Genomic DNA, 24,139 nt, shown 5'->3' with positions numbered 1-24,139 from the left:
GCAGAACGGGCCCCTCGCCGCCCCCTCGCCGCCCTTCCCAAGGGGCCCAAACAGGGCCCAAAGGCCTAAAAGGCCCCTCAGGCAAGGGCCCAAAATGGTCCCAAGGCCTTCGCCCCGGGCCGGAGCGTCGTCCCCACCCGCCGAACAAAGTCAACAGGGTCCGTCCGCCCACCTCCATCATCGACTCCGAAAAACGCCGGAGCGCCATCCCAAGCCATCTCCAGCGACCGATCGATAGCGGCCGCAACTAACTATGTAGGGTTATACCATTCGTGCCACTTATCCGCGTGTCGCCCGTTTGCTGGTTTCAACTAAAATAGTTCTGTGCCTCTATTATCACAAACCCAGTACTTAATATACCCATCTTCCTCGACTCCCATGTTCTACCTGCATCCCAGTTGCATCTCAGTTGCATCCCAGGTGCATCCCCGACAACGCCTCCTTTATTATATCAGCCATCCCTACAGCCAACCCTCCAGCATTCTTATTGCCCTCATCTCCTCCCCCCTCCCCCGCACCCTACCCCAGAACACACGCTGGGCCGCTCAACGTCCTCTGCCGCTGCACCCCGGTCGAGACAAATCACCACACACGGCTGGCCCGTCACCCCACGTCTTCTCCCACAATGTCGGATACAAATGGCTCCAGCTCTCCAGATATGGACACAAACCCCGGCCGCCAGCTTCACCAGCCCGCCCGTCAGTTTCAGCACGCAAAAACCATGAGCTCCTCGTCAACCAGAGCCTCCTCCATGAGGTATGTTCTCAACTCACACCAACCAGCCCAGACCAAGAAAAAAAACTAAAAAAAAAAAACTAACACAATTCCCTTTCATAGTGCCCATGGCTGCTCCTCCTCCTCCTCTGCAAACACCCGCACAGCCGCCCTCCCTCCTCGGCCGGTGTCGTACTCGATAGAGCGCCATCTCCGGGCCATGGACGACCCCATCAACGCCCGCATGCACGATCCGCGCCGGTGGAAGGGCCAGCCCTTCACGGCGAGCCCCCCCGGCGCCTCCCGGCCGTCGTACTTCCCCCGGATCGTCGGCGGCTGGAGCTCCGACCACGACACCGTCTCGGAGCAGGACCTGCTCCTGGCGGAAGTAGGGGCCACGCTCAAAGGCTAGATGTCTTTCTCCTTTTTTTTTTTTTGGCTTTTCTTCTTTCACGCTGTCACGCTACAACGCTTCAAGACATGTACGAGTAAAAAATGGGCATGTCCACGACGACGCCAATGGCAATGCTACGAATAATCACGAATCACACACCGACATAGACCCCTTCCAATGGTACTTTATCTTTACGACAGGGCAAAATAATATCCACACTAGCATAGCGCATCAATGAGGAAAGACCTTTTACATGGGTCATGATTATGAATACTTGATGACCCTTTCCTTACCTTGCCATTGTCGGGTCTGGCGCCTCTTACCGTCGTCCCACCCATCAGGCATTGCAACACGTAATACCTCTGCGCCGAGGGAATAGTAGACTGTGGCATCGCCGCAATTGAATGAATTCGGCACGCGGGCATGGCCTCCACAAAAATAGGCCAGCCTCGGCGTCGGATGCGAACGCGAACGGCCGAATGCATAGAAGTGGACGCCCACACCGTATTAGAGTCTTGTCGGCTACGACTGTGAGTTTCCCTCCCGAAACGCACGGTGCACTGGGCCGGCAAAAAGTGGGTCCTCCCGGGCCCGGGACTCGGACATTAGGCGCGTGGCTCGTGGCCCACGGCCCAAAGAGCAATTTGCGGTGGAGAGGGTCGCCGCCATGTCGCCATGGTGATGCCGCCCCGACGCCGTGGACGGGTAAATTCCCACGCTGGAGACCAAGATCTAAAATTTTGCCATGTCGTGGATACCCGGGCTATCCGGGAGCAGAGGCGCCGTCTGTTTCAGCGCCCCCCAACCCAGCGGTGCGTGGTTGGGGATTGAAGATCGCGGTGGGCAGTTGGTTGACGGGTAGCGGTGGGTGATGGGGAAGGGGTGGTGGTCTTGATTGAATGGGCGAGACCACCAGCCAGAGAATCAGCAATGCTAGCCCTCGTGACAGAGCATTCCAGGTTGTTGGAAGACCTGCCTGACTCGTTTGGGCGTGCGTTGCTGCGTGCCTCGGCAACTCGCGGCAAATCGCCGGCCCATTTTGCTCCGGGCGCCTCCGAGGGCGCTCGTCTAGCAGCCCCGTTTAGGCCATGACGGCTGTGGCAGAATGCCCCACCGCCCACCACCACTCACCACTGGCCGTGGCAGAATGCCACCTGCAGGCCCTGCAACAGCTGCTTGCAACTGCTGCTGCACCTGCTGCAAATCCCCCCGCAAAATCACAGGCTCGGCTTAGGGTCGGCAAAGAGCATCACCGCCCTCCGGAACCACACGTCATCACGCCCATCTTGCAAACGCCTCCAATTGGCACCCCATGAGGCTGGCATTGCCGTGCGGGGAGGCATCGACGGCCAGGCAAGATGCCACGGATGGGTTTTGATGCGATTCGAGCTGCGCTGCGCTGGCACCAGGCCGACGTCGGCAAATGTCTAGTAGTGCTCCCTCTAAAGCCAAAATCCCGGTGCTCCGTCTCCCTCCGCCCGGCCGGCGCGTCATCCACAGAGTGGGGAACTTGCGGCTCCTGAGCCGCGGGTCGAGCTGCCCACCAGCACCCAGTTCTCCCGCTACCGTGGAGAAAGCACCCAGAGCACAACCGGTCCAAGGCCTAGGCCGCTCGCTATTACTTGTGGGCTTTTTTTACGTACCGTGGCTCGGCCAGCCGCCATTGGGGCCCCAGAGGCTCCAGAGCACCCAGAGCACCCAGAATCCAGATCATATGCTTTTTAGCCGGCCCTCCCAAGGGTCCCCCATCCCCTTCGCCTCCGGACTGGTTTTGTGTGTGGCGCCCCCGTAGACCGAACCGATAGTGGATAGGCCCCGAATCATATGTCAGAGGTCCTCCACCAGTCTACCGATCCCACCCCCAGCGCCCCAAGCAGCTGCCGTGGGATTTTGTGACTCTTTAATCCTGCTCTCTCCCGAAACAACCCGCCCTGGCCTCTCCTGCTTCCTCCCATTCCTCGCTCTCCTTCGATCCCTCTCCTTGTTCGGAGGTCCGAGTAACTCCTACTACTAATCTGTATATCTTACGGCGCCAGCGTTCCAGTCACTTAGGTTCTCCAATTCACACCTCGGCGCCTCTCATACTACCGACCAGAGCCGGCGAGCTCTACCTCTCCTCTCTTCCTCCTCCTCCTCCTCCTCCACCACCACAACAACCACAACCACAACCGTCACGATGCCCCGTACAAACGACGGTAACAAGAAGCCGCCCACGGCGGCCACCAACCTCATCGGTGAGCTCTTCCTGCGCCCTCCCGAGGCCCTCCCATCTCGGACCAACCAACCAGCCAACCAATACTAACAAACACCTACAGCCGGAGGCGGCGCCGGCATGATGGAGGCCCTCGTCTGCCACCCTCTCGACACAATCAAGGTGCGCATGCAGCTCTCGCGCCGCGCCCGCGAGCCCGGCGCCCCCAAGCGCGGCTTCCTGCGCACCGGCGCCGAGATTGTCCGCAAGGAGACGCCCCTCGGCCTGTACAAGGGCCTGGGCGCCGTCCTCACGGGCATCGTCCCCAAGATGGCCATCCGCTTCACCTCGTTCGAGAGCTACAAGCAGTTCCTCGCCGACAAGGAGACGGGCGTCGTGTCCGGCCGCGCCACCTTCATCGCGGGCCTCGCCGCGGGCGTCACCGAGGCCGTCGCCGTCGTCACCCCCATGGAGGTCATCAAGATCCGCCTGCAGGCCCAGCACCACTCCATGGCCGACCCGCTCGACGTGCCCAAGTACCGCAACGCCGCCCACGCCCTCTACACCGTCGTGCGCGAGGAAGGGTTCGGCGCGCTGTACCGCGGCGTCAGCCTGACGGCCCTGCGCCAGGGCTCCAACCAGGCCGTCAACTTCACCGCCTACACCTACTTCAAGGAGTGGCTCAAGGACTGGCAGCCCCAGTACGAGGGCACCAACCTGCCCAGCTGGCAGACCACCCTCATCGGCCTCGTCAGCGGCGCCATGGGACCCCTCAGCAACGCCCCCATCGACACCATCAAGACCCGCCTGCAGAAGACCCCTGCCGAGCCCGGAACCACCGCCTGGACCCGGATAACCAAGATCTCCGCCGACATGTTCAAGTGAGTATCTGTGACAGAAGCATATGATGCTCCACATGATAGGTGACTGACCCGAGAAAACAACAGGCAAGAAGGATTCCACGCCTTCTACAAGGGCATCACCCCCCGCGTCATGCGCGTCGCCCCCGGCCAGGCCGTCACCTTCACCGTCTACGAGTTCCTCAAGGAGCGCCTGGAGAGCAGCAACCTGGCATTCACCGGAGGCAAGTTCGAGGAATAGCGGAAGAAAACCCCGGCTTCTTCTTCCCCCCCCCCCTTTTCCCCCCATGCCCCACCTGGATCCTGGAGCTTGCTGCTGCAAGAGAGTGTCCCTGCGGATTTTTTTTCCTTTTTTTTATATGTCTGGTGTTCTAATGCTTTCCTTTCTTTCCAGTCACTGTGAAAAAGGAGTCGGAGGCTTCCATTTAAGTTATCATTATAAGAGACCATCTGGGTGTGGGCTGGAGGAGGGTTTTTCAGCGAGCGGAGGAGGAGAATGTGAAAGGATATCGGACGGGTTCCCCCCATGGGAAGGAGGAGAGTTCCTCGGAGCGGTGTTAGCGCATTTTCATGGCGACGTGGTCGAGGGCGAGGGCATTCTGTGCATGCATCTTGGTGATACCAGAATTGTAAAGTCTAGAAATTCATCATGTCTTTCCATCATAGCCGATTCGTTTGTTCGCCTGCTCGTCATTTCGTGGCCAACACGCAGCTGCAAGCAATTTCCCGGTCCGCGGGAAACCCTCCAGTGCCCCCAAGTACCCATATGCAAGGCGATCACCGACCAGGTCGCTTGGGACGGGCAAAGCCCTGCCTGGACGTCGTCTTGGGGTGCAGATCCTCCATGACGGTCTGCTCCGTAATCTCGCTCGGGTTCTCCACCTCAAACTTCTTGTCGAGCGTGAGACCCGCCTCCTTCTCGGCCACCGTCAGCACGGCGCGCTTCATGAGCGGGTACATCATCCTCTGCTTGATGGACCTATTGGTCGTTGTCGAGGGGCACGTGTAGAAGAAGAGCACGGGGCTCTGCTCGGAGCCGTTGTGCGTGTGGTTGAACCGGAACAGGGTGAACCGCGGCTCCGTCGTGGAGATGGCCTGGACGAGCTCGGGGATGCTGCTGGGGGTCGGGGATTCCGGGACGAGCTCAACAACTTCCGTGTCGGGGTTGATTTTCTAGCCGTAATAGTTAGCATTATCGTCATCTACCAGCCAAGCCAAGAACCGATCAGTCCGCAGCACTTACCAGCATGGTGACAACACGCCCACCCTCCTCGCCAATCTCCCGCATCGCCGCAATCGCATCCTCCTGCACCGGCATGTTCAGATTCTTACTGAGGTGAATCTCCCTGGTGCCCGTCCCAGCGCCGGCCTCTTGCTCCGCACGCTTGACCTCGCCGAGCGTCTGCTCCTCCTCGGTTAGCGGGGCGGCGAGCTTGGAGTGCGCGTCGTGCTTCTGGAACCCGGCGGCGCTGAGCTCGTCGGCCATGGTGGCAAAGATGGTCTCGCGGAAGTGCTCGGTGCCGAGCTCGCGAACGAGGGTCAAGCGCGTGGACGCGAAAAGCATCTTCTGGCGCACGGGGGCCGAGTCGGGCACGTACGTCACGGCGAGGAAGGGCGGGTCATCGTCGTGGCGGCGGAGGATGGCATAGAGGGCGGCGTCGGGCTTGAGGTGCGGCTGGAGGTTGGCCAAGTTGTCGCTGAAGGATGGGCCCGAGGACGCGATGGTGGTCAGGGGCACCAGCGCCTCCTTGTCGATGGTGGCCAGGAGCCCAAACGTCGATGGCGTCTCGAGCAGCGACGTGAACTGAGCTTGGAGCTCCTCGGAAGCTGGCTAGCGTCAGCGCCATCGCCCCAAAAGAGGCGCCTTTTTAAGTTTGTACCTGAGATTCCAGACTGCATCTTGTCTTTCTGTCTTTGATTTCCCCGCGATTGACGTGAAGGTTCAAGGCTGATGCGCCTTGCTGGAGTTGGAGGTGCAGAGGAACCCCGCCATTAGGCGTCGTGGGAGATGCATCGGGTTGCTCGGCTGCCATGTTACCCTGGACGTCAGCCTTGGATGAAACGAGTCCAACACCTCCAACGTGGGAGAGGTCAATACCAATAGCAAATCCAAGACATAAATTACCGGAGATGATCTAGTTTTATACATTCAATAGGCTATTTTAGCCTATGAAGCTCAAACAATGCACTCGGGGGTGTAACCCTAGTTATGCTCTTAGACTGCGACATGTACAATTTAGCAGCGTGGAACGAACAAAATATGCACTTCATTTACAGTGACTGAGTGTGTGTTTCTCACATCAACCAATCTTTTGAAGAACTGTAGATAACCTCACTTCTCGCCATCCATCAAATGATCTAGCTCTTCAAAAGTCAGACACATATGAATGGATGCTCAGGCCGATGACCCCAAAATTGTTTTGAATCGTTAGTCAATAAGCCACTGTGATTTTAATCACCATGTCGACTTTTCCAGCCACGTGAATCCATAACTAAGCGGCTGCACCAGCGGCAAACATGAGGAGTCCTCCCAGCAATGGAGGACTGTAAACTTTGAGAAAACAAGCTCCGGATGTATGAACTCCAGACGGAGCAGATTGGTCGCTGTCTTCATCTGAAGTGTTCAAAGGCGTTGGCCTGGGCTGGGTTTCGGCTACTGTTTCGGTCGGAGCTGATGAACCTGAGTTGCTCTTAGGGTCTGGACTAATTGTAGAAGAGTTTGATTCTACAAGGATGGTCAGAGAGATGCTATTCTCTGAGGACTCGGTCGTGATATAGGCTAGAGTGTAGTTGAAAAGGCTTGGTGGTTTGCTTGACGAGGCAGAGGTCCCGATAGGACCTAATGAAAAGATCAGTGCCCAAAAACTCGGAAATGGAATGCTTAACTTGGAATGACTTGACTATAATTACCCGAAACATGTGAAGGAGTAGTGGCCGTGACATATAAATAAGTCGAGATGCCAGGGGCCGATTGAGAGTCGTCTTGGTTGTCCAAGAGGCTCACATTGCTCATGATGTGGACGGGGGAGACAACCGAGCATTTGCCTAGACTAAGGCCTCTACACTGGCTTTGGGCAGGATCCTCTATACACGGGTAGCCGCAAACGCTGGGATCAAGGGGTTGAAAGGCGCTCGGTTTGTTGCTGCAACGACAAGAGCTGCCTAGGGGTCAGTGCAATGGTCCATATCAGCTACTGGCACTACCAACCTAGGGAAGAGGCTTGCAATGTGCCACTTTTGACAAGCTGACTTGCATTCGTCGGACGTTGGAGGATCATTAGCGGTGACAATGCGAGCGCTGAGCCAACTCAAATCAACGACAGCGCAACCGTGATACTCAAAGGTAGATGGCGAAGGGGAGATCTCGTAGGATTTTTGAGCAACGACTTCGGCGGCTCCTATGAGGAGGGTTAGGAGGAGCACAAGAGTTGTCATGGTGCGGATGAGAAGAACGATGAGGGCAGGTGTAAGGAGGGATTCTGTATCACTGAGGTACTGAGACTGGCTAACAGCGTGGTCTGTTGAGCGATGACGGTGAAGTGATTGGCAGAGGAGTGAAAGACGAGTTATGTTAGAAGGGGGAGGCCCTACAAACGAGCAACCGCTGAGGAGGTGAGGTAATCTAATGGCAGTGGCAGGAGCGTGTATTGCGCTTTCCCTGTTAACATCCCGGAATGTCACCCGCCCGTGACTTCTAGTTTTCCAAGGAAGCCTCAGGTGTAGTAATCAGGGCAGGCAGTTGCAATGTCTCCTCTCCCTTCCCTCCTGGTAAGGTACCTAGGTAATTATATAACGGGCATGACCTTCTATCACAGCGAGCTTTGGTGGCGATATCAAAGAAGCGTTCCCGCTGGGGTTTGGCTGTGAAAGATGGTTTGTCTCAGTGAGCTAGGCTCGGAGCCCATGGAGAATCATTCAAACTCTTGAGGTAATAAGGAAACTATGTGAACATTGTGATTAATAAAAATGACTGTCGATAGATAAGTACCCAGAATGTTTCGTCGTCGGCGATGGCTCTTGCCTTATGGCTTACCACAATGGCAGGGGGTGCTGATAATGATGGGTTAACCGTCTATAGAGCAGGAGCAAAAGAGCGAAATAGGGTTCCCGGTATTCATACGCATACCTGACCAGGTTTCCGCTTTCACCCTCGCGTTAGCTGATCCGGGAGGTGTCCATTGGGTTCCAAGAGTTGGGGGCTCGATGCCATTCCGTGTGCGATAATGTTGCGCCTGGACTCATATAACCCGAAGCCAGCCATGGTCACGACAAAAGCTGAAGTGGGTCCATCAATTCGGTACGTACTGGGTTGCTTACGTCTAACATCTTGGCAAGACCCACCAAGCCGGTGTTCTCCCGTCAACACATCCCTTCCAGGTTTGTCCTGAAGAAATGACACCTGAGGCAGAAATATCCCACAGACCCACACCATCAGGGCACGAAAACCCCAATCCCCCGACCCTCCAATTGCCCATACCAAAACTTCTCTGGTGGTGCATCGCGACGACACATCCTCATCCACAACCACCGATTTGTGCACTAACCGCCAAGATGAGCCAGGCCCTGAACAAGATCGCTGCCAACAGCCCTTCGCGGCAGAACCCCTCCGAGCTCGAGCAGAACATTGCTCAGGCTCTCTTCGACCTCGAGACCAACACTGCCGATCTCAAGGTCGCTCTGCGCCCTCTGCAGTTCGTCTCTGCCCGCGAGGTGAGAACACCATGAACAGTTCCCAAGCCGAAAAAACGTTTCTCCTCTCGAGATCCTGTTCCCAAAGCTCCACGATACAATGGCTCGCGAGACGGCGCCTTCCCATATCCATACACACGCGTAAATGAGTTTTGCGCCTGTTGCCCCAGCGGTTCGCCAGAATTGGACGAGCAGTTGTTGGAGAGGGACGGCGTCCGCCATGCCGGCGTACAAATTGACTTCTGAGGAACAGGACGGGAAGCGGTCCAAGGCTTTGTCCTGGAGCTCGCATGCTGACTTTTTGGTCTCGATTAGATCGAAGTCGGCCACGGCAAGAAGGCTATTGTCATCTTTGTCCCCGTCCCTTCCCTGGGCGGTTTCCACCGCGTCCAGCAGCGGTAAGATTTACTCACCTCGGAGTAGATTCTCCCACGGAGCCATGTCACTGACAGAGACCTAGCCTCACCCGTGAGCTCGAGAAGAAGTTCTCTGACCGCCATGTCCTGATCCTCGCCTCGCGCCGCATCCTGCCCCGCCCCAAGCGCTCCGCCCGCAGCCGCAACACCCAGAAGCAGAAGCGCCCCCGCAGCCGTACTCTCACTGCTGTCCACGACGCCATCCTGGGCGACCTCACCTACCCCGTCGAGATCGTTGGCAAGCGCCTCCGCACCAACGTTGACGGCTCCAAGCTCCTCAAGGTCTTCCTTGACGAGAAGGAGCGTGGTGGTGTTGACTACCGCCTGGACACCTACTCCGAGGTCTACCGCCGCCTGACCGGCCGCAACGTCAACTTCGAGTTCCCCCAGACTCAGACCACCGAGTACTAGATGTAGTATTCTCTTTCACCATGGAGTGGGATTTGTTTTACGGGAAGTGATTTTAGGCATCAACGGTTGTTCAAAAAGGGCTTGGCGTCTTTTGAGAGTATGGTAGCTTGGTAATGATACAGGCTGCCGCAAATCTGGCACAAATCACTCCCATCATGTCTCCTCCAAACTTGGCTCGCTCGCTTGTTTTCTGGGTATCTCAAAAATGTAGATTCATGAACCCCCTCTCACTCGTGACTGATGCGTCCCACGCCCAGCACACACCAGTATGCTAGCTCCCGCTTCTCGCTCCCGTCCTTGTCCCTGCCTGGCGCGCCCCCCATGTCGTGCTGCGAGTCGGCCTCCCACTCCATCCGCACAAACATGGGTATCTCCAAAATGTCCTCGTCATCCTTCAGCGGCCCCTGGCTTATCTTCTGCCCGGAGGAAGTCTCGGCGGGGAGGTTCTCGGCCTTGAGGGACGGCGGTATCACCTCCAAGATGATGCTCACCCAATTCCGCCCGCGCTCGTAGATCTTGCCCACCTCAGCCTGGCCGCTCGTCTCCTCGCCTAGCCGTTTCTTGTCCCGGTCGTCGTCGCGGAGCGCATCGTCCCACATGTCCGTGTTGGCGTCGACCTCGAACTGAGGACACAGCAGGGTGACCTTGCTGGAGAATCTCCCCGGAGTGTCGTTCGGCGTGGCCAGCGTGACCTTGATGTTCTCGAATAGCGGGTTGTTGAAAGTGAGGAGGTACTGGTACGGCTGGAGCGGCTTCATAGGCGCCTCCTGCGGGAAGTCCGGCCGAGCGCCAACGGGGACGGCAGCAGCGGTCGGTCGAAGCGGTCGTATCGTGATGGTTGGGATGTATGATTTGGCAACTAGGCGGATCTTGAACCGCGTCGACGCCACCTTGTTTTCCGGCTTCGAGATGATGTGCCGGCAGACGGCGCAGCGCTTAGAGCGCTTGGTGCGAAGCACGCACTGGGTTGGTCGCAGCTCATCCTGGAAGCGCGGGGGCTCCAGCTGAGAGAGGCGCTGCTCACTGGAGAGCGTCTCATACCATCCACCATTTAGTAGCTTCTTGACCGCGGCGGCCTCGTCCAGTTGCGCGAGCTTCAGGCCATCGTCCGTGTTCGAGGCCTCGCGCATGACGTCTGGGGGCCCCTGCTGCATTCTCCCTGGCTGGCCACGCCCCGTAGTATACAGGGACATGATGCGGGACAAGGCAGCTGGCGAGGAGAAGCCCAAGCCGCCTTCACCAAATGTTAGGCCGCCAGCAGCTCCTCCAGGTTCAGAAACCTGGGACTGGTAGAATGATTTTAGACTGTTAAACTGCAGTTCAGTGTCCACCAGGTCGTCGGGGACAGGTGGCTGATCGGGATTCTCTTTGCGCTGCTCCTTGACGTCCTTGGCTGTGATCTTAGGCTCTCCTCCATTTTTCAGTTTGGCCAGTTGCGAAGGGATACCGCTCGGACGGTCGAATTCGAGACCGATCTCGCTGGAGGACCAGTTGCAGTACTGGCAGAACAAAGCAAAGGGTCCGTGAAGGGTCGACTGGCTCTCAGCGCTGAGCAGGTTTGTCTCTGGCTCGGTCTGGATCTCGCCGACCTGGACTGGGCTCGTACAGATGGGGCATTGGTAGCAGCTTCGCGTACATCTTGAAACAGTTAGCTGGACGCGATTCTGACAAGAAGCCTGGCCGTGACGAAGGCCCTACCTGTTTCCTTCGCTTCTGACGTTGCTGCTTGGGACCTCAAACAGGCAGTTTGGGCAGTAGTAGGTGACAATCTCCTCGAGGACACATCTTGGGCAGCGGATCTGCTGGCAGTCCTCGCAGTAGAGGAGGTACTCGAGGGGGTAGAGGCTGTAATTGGAGCGCGGGGCGCGTGGATCGAAGGTGCGCTCCTCGTCGTCGACAGAGGAGTGGGAGCCGGAGTGGTTGTCGTTTTCGCTGGTTAGCTGGTCAGAACAGGGACATTGTATGTACGTGTAGGGTGTCGAGAGCGCCATTTTGCCACTGCATCTCGGGCAGAGAAGATCGTCCAAGCCGCTCGGAGCTCCCACAATGTCCAAGTTCCCAGGTCGGTCAGGGTCGGTGAAGGGGGTTCACCGTGGTGAACGTTGGTCTTAGTCAGCAGAAGACCAAGTGCCAGGGCCCACTGTGTGGCACTTGTGCCACTCGTCTCTGCCCATCATGATGTTCTCAACGGCTCTTCTCTCAGATGCGTGTGGGGTTTCATTCATATCAGCGCGCCTGTTTGCTAGGCGAGCTATTAAAATGCCCCAATCTATGGATAGGCTGAACCTGACTGCACGTGACGATATGAGCCGCGCAACGTCTCATCCCCATCTATCATGGCGCGCAGTGGTGCTACTACCCATCAACTGGGTATGGTGGTCTCAGATCTTCACCGCTATCGCATCGTCCAGCGGTCTGGTGATTCGTGCAGGCTCTTCTTGGCCGTTGGAGCACTCGCAGCACCGCCAAGTCATCAACCAACCTGCAGACTGCGAGAGGCTGCGACAAACCCACGCGACCAGAGCCGAGATCAACGATTCAACGCCTACGTACCTGTCTCAAACGGAGCGATGTTTTCTCCTACGTTTGGCAAACAAGTGGGATGGCCTCGTGGAACGGGCCACAGCTTCGCAATCGAAGACGGTCCACCAGTTTTCTGCATTGCCGTCATTTGTGAAGCACAATTCTCCGAACTGACGTTGAACAAATGGGTCAATGGCACAAAGTGACGAATCGTTAACGCTGGGGCGCAGACGAGACGGCTGATCTTAGGGCGTCGCAATTTCCAGGGCTCCGGTCATGATCTGCAGCGAACTCCTGGATCGACATCATATAACATACTTGCAAGATCTCGTCATCTTTCAAGGGACCATCCTGGTATTACGAATACGTACGAGTCCGTAGCAATTCGGCCGCGCCGTCTCTTGAGCGCCGCAATGTCGTCAACGATTGTCCTGTCCTTGCACGAATATTCGTACTCTGTACAGCATCGGGATTGTTATTCCAATCATCATCCAGTAGTGCGCCGGCCAAGGCCCGATATCTGTCTAATATGCCATTCCTGAACCTGCAGATTTACGGTGGTCACCGTGGACTGGATTAGCGTTGTCACCGTGCCAGCACACCTCACAGGTCACATCGAGCCTAGAGCTACAGCGGGTAGCGTGGGGAGATCCCTGTGGGCTTCATCTTAATCCGGGGGCTTATGATCTCATTCTGTCCCTGCCCAGTGCCCACGAAGCATATGTACCCCTTCCCAGCGGTCCCTGAGCAACGCTCAAAACCATGGTGGTAAGCAGTTTGGGGCTTCCGGTTTACGAAAAGGAACATGGTGGTTGAGACTGGCTCTCAACTGCTCTCACTCGCTCTCACCGACGCAACCAATTCTTGATATCCACGTTGTACATGCGTTGGTGTTATCTTTTCTTTGTTTTGCTGCTAAAACTAGCCGGAGATCACCGCGCCAAGAGATGCGCTTGCGGTGTCTTAGCATTTCCATGAAACCCGAACCTCACCTCCGGACCGGAAGCTGACGGGTCCCCTCTCAGCAGCTCGGAATTGTGTTGTATTAGTATATTACTTTGTCTTTGAAATTTGTCCCCTTTCCGTCACCGACCTCCCTGCTAAGCCACCTCATCAACGAGATACGACACATTTACGGAAGCGATTGTCACGTTCGATGGTCATGCTATCTGGGTCTGCGGCCCCGGACTCCAAGGGCGGATGACATATTTATCACGGAACCCCGTTTGAATACTATCAATTGGTGCGGTCAGTCCCCAGGTTACACCCACAATCATGGATCCTCTGCTGAGACCTCATTACAGAGCTTAAAGCCATTACCCAGCTGCAGGGTACCGACAATTGCGCGGGAGACCACAGGCACGGGACAGTACAGGGTTTGCATTCTTTGGAGCCCTTTCTATCTCTCATTTTTTTGAGACTTCTCCATCTTTAACCAGCGTGGCGGAACGCTATCACTTGAAGAGAATGGCCTGTTCGTGGCCAGCCTCAGGCGACAGGAACCTGGGCACGTTTGTGGACATGGTTTGTCCCAAGTCGGGACCTGTAAAGAGATGGGATGGAGCTGCAAGGACCTGCAGACAATGGGATGGGCTGCGAAAAGTGAGTCTTGAAACGTGATGTGCGGAAGAGACAGTTGGCTGACAAAACGCAGGATCCAGAGCTGTGGCTTCGCAACGGGAACTGCTTCGTACACCTATACGCCAAAGGCCAGTCGACACGAGGTCCTTCCTTCAAACTACCCTTCAAGGAGCTTCTTCATAAGAAGTGCTTCCCCTTGATTGAGCGTTTCCTTGTTACCGAAGGGCCAGCTCCAAGAACGCCGAGACAGCTCGAGATATGGGGTACCGATCCCAAGCGAACCGTCGACCTGTACATCCCCCCTCCCGCGATGGCAGACAAGGAACAGGCATACGTTTATCATGTCGCCACGAGGAATTTCTTTGCCTGGGTCCTCCGACGGTCTGTGGTTGGCGAGCACCTCGGCCAGGCGCTCGTGGGGCTCCTGTATAGCATGCACGAGTTCCGAGCTGACGTTAAGGATAACGTAAAAGACATGATGGATTACATGGACGAGGAGGGTTATCTTGATCTGGTGAACCAGCCAAATCATGCAGTAGGCATGCTCTACCTGGCTGAGAAGTTTCAAATGAAGGACATCTACATCCGGGCATTCGCTCACTGCGTTGGTATGGGCAGTAAGCTCCTTACCAGTTTGGAATACCAGGTAACCTTCCTACAGTTGTCCACCAGGGAGTCTGAGGACTAATCGTTCTAGAAACTGAGCTCCGAAACCAAGAATATGATCCCCCAGGCAAGGGAGGATCTGGACGAACGCCTCTATGCGGCTACCGATATGCTCAACGGCTTTCTTCACGACGAACTCTCCGAATCCCACGTTGGAATACCCTCCGAAATACGAGCACACTTGGAGAGATTTCGAAACTTTCTAATATCTCACTACACTGCCAAATTTGGCCAGTATCCCCCACGGATATTTGGGCCGAGGCAATGCGCCACGATGCGTGATGACTTTGAGACCCTTTATAAGCTGCTGGTAGATGACACGCACTCCTCCTCCGAGGGCATGCCATCTACGGCATGCGGAGGCATCTGCACTCTACAGCTCGTGCAAATGTTTGACGCTAAACATGGATACAAGACGCTGGAACACTTCCAGCCCCGGCTGCCCGAGTTCGACCAGAAAACCTCGGCGTGCCACCGGATACTGTGGCGCTCTCGCCTCGGGAGACTGCGCTCGGAACAGAAATTGGTCGCCCACGCGGCGCTCGTCAAGGCATCCAACCGGAGACATCAGGACGCCTTTCAGAACGACCTGGTCAAGGGTTACTGCGATTTTGAGGAGAGTTCCGTCTTCTCCACGGACAAGGCTGATAGGCAGGAAAAGGTGTCGCTGGTAGACGCGCGCAAGGTGCGGTGGATTCTGATATATGCCACGTACCAGGTCCTGCGGAGCGTGACGGATATCCCTCCAGAGGTGCTTGATGCTGGTGACGCGCCGTACCATGTGGCCATCTCTACCGAGAACGTGCCGCCTTGGTCAGAACCGACGGTGGACCTGACAAGCCTTATGCGGCGACAGACAGACCTGGCTGTCCAGTCATCGCCATTGGTTTATTGGGCAGACTCTGCGGGCGCGACGGGCAACCATGGACAGATTGAGATCAAGCCCGATATTGATTACTTTGCGCTGACGCACGACAAACCGACGCATGTTGAGCGGACTGGGTCTACCCCTACCAGCTCAGCAAGCACGTCAAACTGCGTGGCTCGCGGCCTGAGCCGGAACTCAACTATTCGCCGATCTATGAGGATTTTCAAGCCGACACCGCAGGAGGCATCCCAGTCTACCGTTCCCGCCAGACCAGTGCACCACGAGATCGTGGTTCAGGGGTACGGCAACGGGCTGAATTACGTGTCCCTGGAATGCGGACCCCAGACAGCTGAGTCGGCCTCATGGGCCGTGAGGAATAATTCGACTGCCTCCAAGTCGTCAAGCACGAATTCCTCGTCCCAAGACAGTTCAGATAGCGGTGACACGGTGGAATCAACCATTGCAACACCGACCAGCATGATCTCGTTCTCCAACTATACCCTACAGCCAGAAGCGACCAAGCCTCCACGATCCCAGAAGCGCAACGTCGTATCCATGCTACTCAACCCCGCCAGAAGTAACTCGCCAACCGGCTCCAACCCCCTAAAACGCCCCGTGAGCTCCATGATGATGATGCCCACCAGCCGCAGCAGCAGCCGCAGCAGCAAACAACCCGGCGCAAACGACTACTCGGACATTTACGAGAAGCTTGTCCAGGAGCAGCGCGACAGCTTCTTCGGCAGCGGCGGTGGCCCGAACAACGGCACATGGGACAGCCTGCAGCCGCGGCGCGTCGTCGAGGATGACTGGGCAGCGATGCAGGCGTTTATGGACGGCGGCGAGGGCGATGTGCAGCCCGCGTGGGAGCAGTACGCCGACCTGGGTGGGCTGACAGAGATGAGGTAACGGGCTAGAGGAGGGCATGGATGGCATGGGGGGAAGCGAAAAACCTGCTGGCGCTTGACGCGCATTTCTTTTCTTCTTTGATCCCTTTTATGTATGGTGGTCTTGATGCGACCGCCACCACGTCCTGGCGGACATTTCCTTTTTCTTTAACGACCTTATTATACCTTAGCAGTTCTATTCTTTCTCTTCACTTGCGACGGGTTATTATTGCACACACTCGATATTCTTTCCGTGGGGTTTCTGTTGAAACGCCCATCTGGAAGCGGGCTCACGTTGAGCGGCGGGCCAGTAAATACAGTACAATTTATTAATTTACGTTTTTTTAATGAAATTCGGTGGTGATAAGGTATTATCACTTTCATGATCCGGATGTCAGCAATCTATAATATATACTACGCAAATTGTCATTAGAATATTATATGTAGACAGGGTATGTCGCTTTGCCTGTCCAAGGCGACCATCAATCGCATCGTCAATCGTTTCCGCAACAACTCATGCTCACAAAATCATCACATCCCGGTATATGTCTCATGCAGGCTTCTCGGAGCTGCTTCAATCCCGCTTACTCCGCCCCGAGGCGGCCGTGAGGCCGTCGATGATGTTGCCGCCCATGGTCCAGATCATGCCCGTCGAGCCAACCAGCCACGCGCCGCTGTGAAACAGGTTAGAAGTTTCTTCCCCCGAGAGGAATGATATGTCAGAGTACTCACTTGGGGATAATCCAGAGCAGGATGAGATCGCCCCAGGTGTTATGGCCGATGTTGTCAAAACCACTGAAGTACTCGTTTGCCCCTTGCTCTCGAGTCAGCAAAAAAACAAACAAAAAAAAAACTGCCACTTTCACACAGGAACACGGGGGGTTCAGCCAACTCACAGTAGAGAACCGTCTTGCTCAGCGTCATAATGGCGGCGCTGAAGCCGACAAGCACGGCCGTGGCACCGCGCCTCCCGCCGGCCTTCCAGGCGCCCTGGCCGTAGGTCATGTACAGGTAGGCGAGGTACATGGTGGTCTCGATGGCGTTGAGGAAGCCCTGGGCGCTGGAGAAGCCGTTGTGGGCGTGGAAGGCCTTCCAGCCATAGATGTGGTCGACCTCGCCGTAGAGGCGGTAGGGGACCCAGAGGGGCCAGTGCATGCTGCCGCCCTCCATGGTGAGGGGCCGGCAGAGGATGTAGACAGTGTCCCAGATGACGAGGGGCAGGGATATGGCCAGCCAGAGGAGGGTGAAGCTGGAGGGGGCGTGGTGCCAGGCGTCTGCGGGGGCGGCCTTGGTGGTTGTGGTGTTGTTGGTGGTAGTAGTGCGCTGGGACTTGGTGGAGGAGAGGTAGATGGGAGGCGTGTCCGCCGGGCGGGAGGAGGAGCGGGTGCTCACCATGATGGGCACTGAGCAGAGGGAGGCGAAGCTGTACAGCGCGCGGGGGAAAGCAGTGTGGGAGGGGAAACACGAAGTTGTGATGGTGGTGAGAGAGTGTTCTGGCGCAGAACTACAGATGTGGGTGCTGGTGCAGGGGAAATGGTTTTATGCAGGACTGGCCAATATGGAGCTCCGTAATACGCTCAGCAATGCCCGGGTCGTAGCGTATCCGGGGCAGAGTTGCGGGGATGCGATACGCGGAGAATCGGGGACGCGCCATGAAATGGGCCGACGGAGGAATGGGGCTTGGGTTTGGGTGACACACTTGGGGAAGTTATGGATGGTACCTACCTATACGACATGGCCCAACCTTGGTCCCAACTTTGAAGTCGCTCTGAAGTTCCAGGGTGCCGTTAAAGCAGGTCTAGGGTGGCCTAATGGCAAAGCTGTGTCCTAGCAGTGAGGGTACCACTGAGACATCCCCCTAGAGCGATGTCACGACACCCAATCAACCGAGGCTGGACTGGCTTCATTCATTTTCCCCCACCGCACCTACGAACACGCGTCCAAGTCATCTAAAAATCCAAACCAAGCATCTCAATTCTTATTCTGCGACGCGCTGAATGTCTCACCCCCATTGGCCAGGTACTCAATCTCCTCCGCCGTGGGTTCCCTGCCCAACGCCTTGTTGCGGTGCGGATACCGCCCAAACTGCCTGATGATGTCCAGGTGCTTCTTCTCGAATTCGATCTGCATTTTGGCCATGCCTATCGCCCGCTCCCCATGACCCGCCATGACGCGCACCGCCCGCGCGCGAACCTCATCGACCCCGTCTTTGGCCCCTTCCTGCGATCCCGACGCGAGCGATTCCATGTCCGCCGCGAGTCGCGCGTACGCTTCGGTGGCCTGCTCGTGCATCGCCAGGTCCTCTGAGTGCATAAGCGGCAGATAGAACCACATGCGGCGGCAGATGAGCCACTGGATCTGGGGGTCCGTTTCCGGGATGCCCCGCTCGATGGCCGCGGCTGCGACGTCGCGGGCCAGAGGGTCGAAGACGGTGAAGGCGACGGATGCCTCGTCGCCGCGGTAGCAGTTGCGCGGTAGCTGGTCTAGCAGCACCACCAAGCTCAACCAGTCGAGCGGGCCCTGGGGGTTTGCAGCCTCAAGGATCTCGCGCCCCGTCGTGGCGCCAGAAGCCCTGATGGCTGTGAGGGTTGGGGCGAAGCGCTGTCTGATTTGTGAGGTCAGAACATTGATTCTTGCGAATAGCGGTGTGGGTCGAGGGGAAACTTGCACGCAGAGCTTGTCCAGTTCCTCGCCGCCAACGAACCACCGCATTATGTGCTCCTGGTCGGGGAGGATGAGGGCATCTTCACTGTCGATATGGCTGAACCAGAAGTCACGGATCTCTGACAGCAAAGCCGGCGTGAGAGTCGACTCCAGCCCCGCCATGTTGTCGGTAGAGAGTGAGGCCGCTTGTTGAACCCGAGGTCCCGGTACCTGGACGCGACTTTTGGGGACACTTGCGGTTGAAAATAACTGGCAACAACTCCGCGAAGGGTTCTCGAGATCCAGGGTGAGACGCGGGGATGTTCTAGACGCCGATACGGGCTGTCGATATAGGCTGCCACTGCATCGTTAGCGGCACCAGCGCACATGTACGGGATACGGCCACCAACAGGTTCTGGAGTCTTGCACAGCGCACGGCGGTCGAACGCATTGTCTGGATGTCTATCACGAACAACCAATCGGCTTATGCAGAGGTGCTTTGAGTCTACGGATACTTGTTCGGCAATCTGAGACTTGGCTAGAAACGATCAGAGAGATTTGGCGGGCCATAGGTAACGTCTTGGCATGCTTAGTCATTGCCACCTAGAACTGGGCGCCAGGGATTCGTTTTGTAGCGCGACCTCTATCAAACGTGCTGACGAAGCGATACAGAAGCTACTGGACGCACCCAATGCTCGTACGAGTAGTGGTGGTGTTGAGGAAGTCGCAATCGCGTGGCAAGCTGCTGCGCTGAGCCAAGGACCCACCCGTGAGTTGGTCACGTGATACCATTTTGCTGCCTGGAGTGATAGGCTTCCTGCCGGTGACGCTGATGGAGCCCGGCTTCTCGACTTCCCTATCAGAACTCTCATGTTCGCATTCTTCATCCTTCGCCCCTCGAATCAACAAAACATCCCCGATTCAGCCCCTGTTGGCGGAGCGCACCCCGTGACCAGAAAGAGTTTGAAAGGTTAGCGCTGATTTGGCCTTCTAAGCAAGTGCTGGAGACAACGGTCATGTGACTCTTGACGATTCCTGATGTTGAGTGGCAGCATCATCATCCCACAGTAATGAACCCGACTCATGGGGATTCTGGCAGTGCAGGCATTCGGTAGACGTCGTGTTGGATTTGCCGAGTCTTGGGAACCCCTTCGCCCCCCGGCACTGAGTCGTTGCTGGGTTAGACGCCACGCTCAATTCCGACCTGCTCCACCAGCACAACCTGAGTCATGAATCATGACTACATGCCACCATTACCAAAGTCCTCAAAAAAGCAAAGTAGGTGTAAGTTTTTTTTATGTTAATTGCGCAGGTAGTGTCATCCAATGGCATCATTGGCATCACAATGGAATCTATGGTCATGATGAATCCGGATCACATATTGGAATGGACTAAACGACTGTTGCCACCCATATACATGGGTGTTATAAGTTGATTTTGTAAAGAACGGAATTATGTACAATGAAGATTTCCGTCACTCCTTTCTGAACACACTAAGCCAGAGTAGCCTTGTGTGGTGATTCTCGCTCGACGAAATCAAATTTACTTCTTGCCACCGGCATAGAAGGTGAGAACCTTAGCATGGCCGGAGACAAGGCCAGCAGCATCCTCAGAGCCGCTGGGGTTGACATCGTCGTAGGGGAAGGCGTAGCCCTTACCGTCCACCTCGTGCTTGTGGATGAGGCGGCTGTAGTGGTTGGTAGGCTTGGTGGTGTAGTACTTGTTCTCGGCAGGGCCGGGCTGGACGTTGCCACCGCTTACGGCCAGGGTGCCGCGGTTGAAGGCAGCGCACAGGCGGGGGACGATGGCGCCGTGGACGTCGTTGTCGCTGCCGAGGACGGTGAAGGGACCGGAGTTGCAGCCAAGAATATCGGCAGTGGTGGGCTTGGAGTAGCCACGGTTGTCGCCCTCGCACTGGAGCTTGTCACCCTTGACCCGGCAGGCGACCTTGCCAATGTCACCCTTCTGGGTGTCGATGGTAAGGGTCTGGGACTTGTACTTGGACCACACGCGGTCGACGTAATCGCTGAAGTAGTCGTCGAAGCTGCCGAGCCCAGAGTCCTCGGGAGAGAGCACACGGAGAGGCTTGCCGCTCTTGGACTTGACGCACAAGTCGCCCCAGGGGAGGCCATCGGCGTCACCCTGCTTCTCGAGCTCGCTGCAGATCTTGGGGACGGCGTTGCCAGCGAGGCCAACGACCTCCTGGGTGCCGTTGTCCTTGGACTCCATGGTCATGGACATGACGAGGCCGACGAAGTCGACGTAGGAGATGTTGGCCCAGGCCTCGCCCTCAGGCGTCATGGACATCTCGACGAAGCCCCAGTTGATGTTGTGGCTAGCGTCATTGGCGTTGCTGACGGTCGGCTGGACGAGAGTGTTGCCGACCATGTGGAAGGACAGGTCGCCCTGGGAGAAGTAGATCCGGCCCGAAGAGAAGGAGACAGGGACGGTGATGTCGAGGGTCTCGCCTTTATCGGGCATGGAGATGGCGATGGAGTCGTCGATGGAAGAGGGGCCAATGGAGCTGCCGGACGAGGGGTAGATGAGGTTGCCGTCCGCGCCAACGAAGAAGACGCGGTTATCCGAGTCGGAGCCGGTGATGTAGCAGTTGAGGGAGCTCCCGCCAATATTATTGACGAGCTGAAGGTTCAGCGGGTGGTCGGAAGCGTTCTTGATCTTGTTGGCGGCGACGCTGGAAGTCTTCGAAGACTTGTGGGTGGAACGTTGGACGTTGTTGCTCTGGACACTCTCGGTGTTCATGAAAGGAGCGGCGGCGGCCGTGCCCATCAGGGCGGCCAGGAATCCGAACGAACGCATGTTGACTTGTGACAGTCGAATGTTTCTTTTGTTTTTTGAAATGAGAGGCTATGCCGAAGATCGGCAAAGGGTAGTCAAGAGAGTGACTAGAGAGAGAAGTTTGGCGAGCTTCCAGAGCTTGCCAGAGTGTGAATGAGAGAATGTAAGTGTTGAAAGAATTTGAGGAGCCCAAGAAGGGTGGTGGATGAAGGCCCCTTATATAGTACATGATGGACACATGCTCGACCATGCACGACGTCGGATTGAGAGCGAACCTGTTGCTAGTTCCCCACCGGAGGTAAAAGCCACCAGCGGCTGAACAGGAACCAGGCACCATAAACAGCCCCCGACTTATCTCCATCGGGGAAAACGCAGCCTTGCACGCGGCGTGGACCCACCTCTGCGTGGCCGCCACAGCCTTGTGAGGGTGTGGTGGTGTTGACTAGGACGTCGGAGACGACAGGAACGCGCGGAGGGGAAGACTCTGCACGTGCGACGTGCTCCAGGTGTGGATGTCACTAGCGGGCGATGTTGGGTCTAACGTGTGGGCGGACCCTGCTTCGACCAGATGTGCGAGTCAACATCTTGGAGACGACAATACTCTGCCATGTCGTCTCGCAAGGCGAGTCGTGGATGGAATGGCCAACGAAGAGGAGCTTTGTGGCGACTGAGTTCTAGCGGGGCATGCAAACAATGGCCTCAAGAACCGGAAACATTGCGTGCAAGACGGTTCTGCCATGGGATTTGTTGGTTATCTTCTTGTCGCATCGTGCCATGTATCCCTAGTCCAGTGGGAGTCCCCCAGGTCGGTTTTCGATATTGTCCTCTCACGCAGGAGCACAGCAACAGCAGCTGGCTAACAGCGGAAGCATCCTTCGCTCTTGACCTGCCCAACTTCATGTCAACCTTGATGGAATCGTTCGCCAAGATGGGCTGAACTGCTTCATTGCCTTCTGTCGCTGAAGTACAAAGTAAAGGCATATGGACGGGTAGATGGCGGGCGCGAGTCAGTGGGGACCCCCAGACTTGTTGGTTCCATTGATCTATGCGGCTCGACGGCCGGCAACTGGAAGATGGGACTTCCAATCGCATCCGAGTCTTCTGCGTCATGATTCGACACTGGTGCCTGGTGGCGTCAGAGTCAATGGCTAGAGGGTCTGCGAGTAGCGAATGACGAGGCCCGGGGCTCCCACCATCAGATGACCTGGGCGATGGAGGCAACACTTCATCGCGCTGATCGACCAATGACGAACGAGCCAGATCCTACCCGAACGATGAAGATATCGATGGAACTACGGTTCATCGGTGCCGGCTGAAGCTTATTGCCTACTAGCCCGTGTGCCTGGCCATTCACGAGTCGACGACTCGCGGCCATCAGCGCGGCCCCAAAACCGCTCCATGACTCGCCCCCCGAGCTAAACGACGTCTTGAACGCCACCGTGGAGATGTCAGTGACGTGCAGTGACATTCCCCAGGGACCATGAGCCATGTGCGCCGGGGATATTGCGCGGGTTTGCGTGCGTGGGCGCAGGGTCGTTCGGATACTAGCGTCAGCCAGAACCCTCCAGAAGGAATTTCGATGCCCCCATTTCTTTGCTTACGACGCTTTCTGTCGGGAAAACAGGGACCGACAAGAGTCAAGATTTGAAAAAGTCGACAAGGCGATTCGAAAGAGACCCTTAGACCAGAAAATTTTAGAAAAGCGGCAGGCTACAAGGACACTGTGGGCGTCGGTTGTTGTTGCCAACTGCGCCATGGTGGTGGGTGAGGAAGCCAGACACACTCCCGCCCCACCAATCGCGGGGAGATGTCCCACTGCTGGGGGTTGACAGGCAGGGACCCCCATGTCTCGGATTCCATCATGCAGGGTTTTCTCCTTTTCATGCACTGAGATGGGCCCAACTGCCGCAGACTGCCATGCCCATAACACAGTACCTATAGATCTCAATAAGAACAGGAAGGTCGGAGGATGTAAAGTGGCGTGCTCGTGTCACGGGTTGGCGCTACTGGATTCTCGGCAGCGCGGGAGGATTTGAGGAGCAGAATTGCTGGTGTTGCTTCTTTCTCATAAGGTTCTGATGAGCCCGATTGCCCTCCTCTTGGCGGGCTTATACTTGTCATCTTGGCTCATAATCCGCCGAGCCCAGATCAGGCAAGGCACAGCCATATTTGCCTGCAGGAGAAAGCGGCAAAGTTCCAACCCCCCCGGCTTGGATCCAATCCCATCGTTGGCAGGAAGAGCGGCCTCTGCAATAAATCTCCAGCCTGTTGACGGTGTTGTTATGTTCCAAATCCATCTTTGGCCTGAGGCTATGCATAGGTAGTTTCTAGGATTATGTTTCACTACTTCAAATATAGTGATATACTTGCTTTACAGTATGTGTAATTTTTCAAGATATGCTCAACGACCCGCTCTCTGTACAAATAACACCTAGAAATCTCACACCCTGAAATACATAAATTTCTAAGACTAGAAGCTGGAGATCTAGTCTCATTAATCTTC

General features: G+C 56.3%; 9 protein-coding genes across 9 annotated transcripts; 4 read left to right on the top strand and 5 right to left on the bottom strand.

The window, feature by feature from the left end:
- Positions 1-751: 751 nt before the first annotated feature.
- On the top strand, positions 752-1,126 carry ACO1O0_001482 (uncharacterized protein; the record flags this gene model as incomplete). The annotated part of the gene is made up of 2 exons (XM_083190968.1): positions 752-756; positions 838-1,126. The coding sequence occupies 2 exons, from the start codon at positions 752-754 to the stop codon at positions 1,124-1,126; spliced, it is 294 nt and encodes a 97-aa protein (XP_083054827.1).
- A 2,158-nt stretch (positions 1,127-3,284) lies between these two features.
- Positions 3,285-4,400, top strand: SFC1 (mitochondrial carrier domain-containing protein; the record flags this gene model as incomplete). Its single annotated transcript, XM_083190967.1, has 3 exons — positions 3,285-3,342; positions 3,424-4,180; positions 4,247-4,400. The coding sequence occupies 3 exons, from the start codon at positions 3,285-3,287 to the stop codon at positions 4,398-4,400; spliced, it is 969 nt and encodes a 322-aa protein (XP_083054826.1).
- Positions 4,401-4,936: 536 nt separating this feature from the next.
- On the bottom strand, positions 4,937-6,058 carry TWF1 (twinfilin TWF1; the record flags this gene model as incomplete). The annotated part of the gene is made up of 3 exons (XM_083190966.1): positions 4,937-5,332; positions 5,403-5,986; positions 6,040-6,058. The coding sequence occupies 3 exons, from the start codon at positions 6,056-6,058 to the stop codon at positions 4,937-4,939; spliced, it is 999 nt and encodes a 332-aa protein (XP_083054825.1).
- Positions 6,059-8,710: 2,652 nt separating this feature from the next.
- On the top strand, positions 8,711-9,675 carry RPS7A (40S ribosomal protein eS7; the record flags this gene model as incomplete). Its single annotated transcript, XM_083190965.1, has 3 exons — positions 8,711-8,869; positions 9,164-9,246; positions 9,309-9,675. The coding sequence occupies 3 exons, from the start codon at positions 8,711-8,713 to the stop codon at positions 9,673-9,675; spliced, it is 609 nt and encodes a 202-aa protein (XP_083054824.1).
- A 227-nt stretch (positions 9,676-9,902) lies between these two features.
- On the bottom strand, positions 9,903-11,666 carry ACO1O0_001478 (dynactin subunit 4; the record flags this gene model as incomplete). The annotated part of the gene is made up of 2 exons (XM_083190964.1): positions 9,903-11,264; positions 11,394-11,666. The coding sequence occupies 2 exons, from the start codon at positions 11,664-11,666 to the stop codon at positions 9,903-9,905; spliced, it is 1,635 nt and encodes a 544-aa protein (XP_083054823.1).
- Positions 11,667-13,781: 2,115 nt separating this feature from the next.
- Positions 13,782-16,219, top strand: ACO1O0_001477 (uncharacterized protein; the record flags this gene model as incomplete). Its single annotated transcript, XM_083190963.1, has 3 exons — positions 13,782-13,800; positions 13,860-14,425; positions 14,477-16,219. The coding sequence occupies 3 exons, from the start codon at positions 13,782-13,784 to the stop codon at positions 16,217-16,219; spliced, it is 2,328 nt and encodes a 775-aa protein (XP_083054822.1).
- Positions 16,220-16,771: 552 nt separating this feature from the next.
- ACO1O0_001476 (uncharacterized protein) lies at positions 16,772-17,592 on the bottom strand (the record flags this gene model as incomplete). Its single annotated transcript, XM_083190962.1, has 3 exons — positions 16,772-16,871; positions 16,930-17,011; positions 17,094-17,592. 3 exons carry the CDS (start codon positions 17,590-17,592, stop codon positions 16,772-16,774), a joined length of 681 nt encoding a protein of 226 aa, XP_083054821.1.
- Positions 17,593-18,168: 576 nt separating this feature from the next.
- On the bottom strand, positions 18,169-19,023 carry ACO1O0_001475 (uncharacterized protein; the record flags this gene model as incomplete). The annotated part of the gene is made up of 1 exon (XM_083190961.1): positions 18,169-19,023. The coding sequence occupies one exon, from the start codon at positions 19,021-19,023 to the stop codon at positions 18,169-18,171; it is 855 nt and encodes a 284-aa protein (XP_083054820.1).
- Positions 19,024-20,382: 1,359 nt separating this feature from the next.
- On the bottom strand, positions 20,383-21,657 carry ACO1O0_001474 (uncharacterized protein; the record flags this gene model as incomplete). Its single annotated transcript, XM_083190960.1, has 1 exon — positions 20,383-21,657. The coding sequence occupies one exon, from the start codon at positions 21,655-21,657 to the stop codon at positions 20,383-20,385; it is 1,275 nt and encodes a 424-aa protein (XP_083054819.1).
- Positions 21,658-24,139: the final 2,482 nt, after the last annotated feature.

This window comes from Amphichorda felina, assembly GCF_050947745.1.
Source record: "Amphichorda felina strain 45539 chromosome Unknown scaffold_1, whole genome shotgun sequence".
Classification (NCBI taxonomy): domain Eukaryota; kingdom Fungi; phylum Ascomycota; class Sordariomycetes; order Hypocreales; family Bionectriaceae; genus Amphichorda; species Amphichorda felina.
This window is presented reverse-complemented; position numbering and strand designations above follow the sequence as displayed.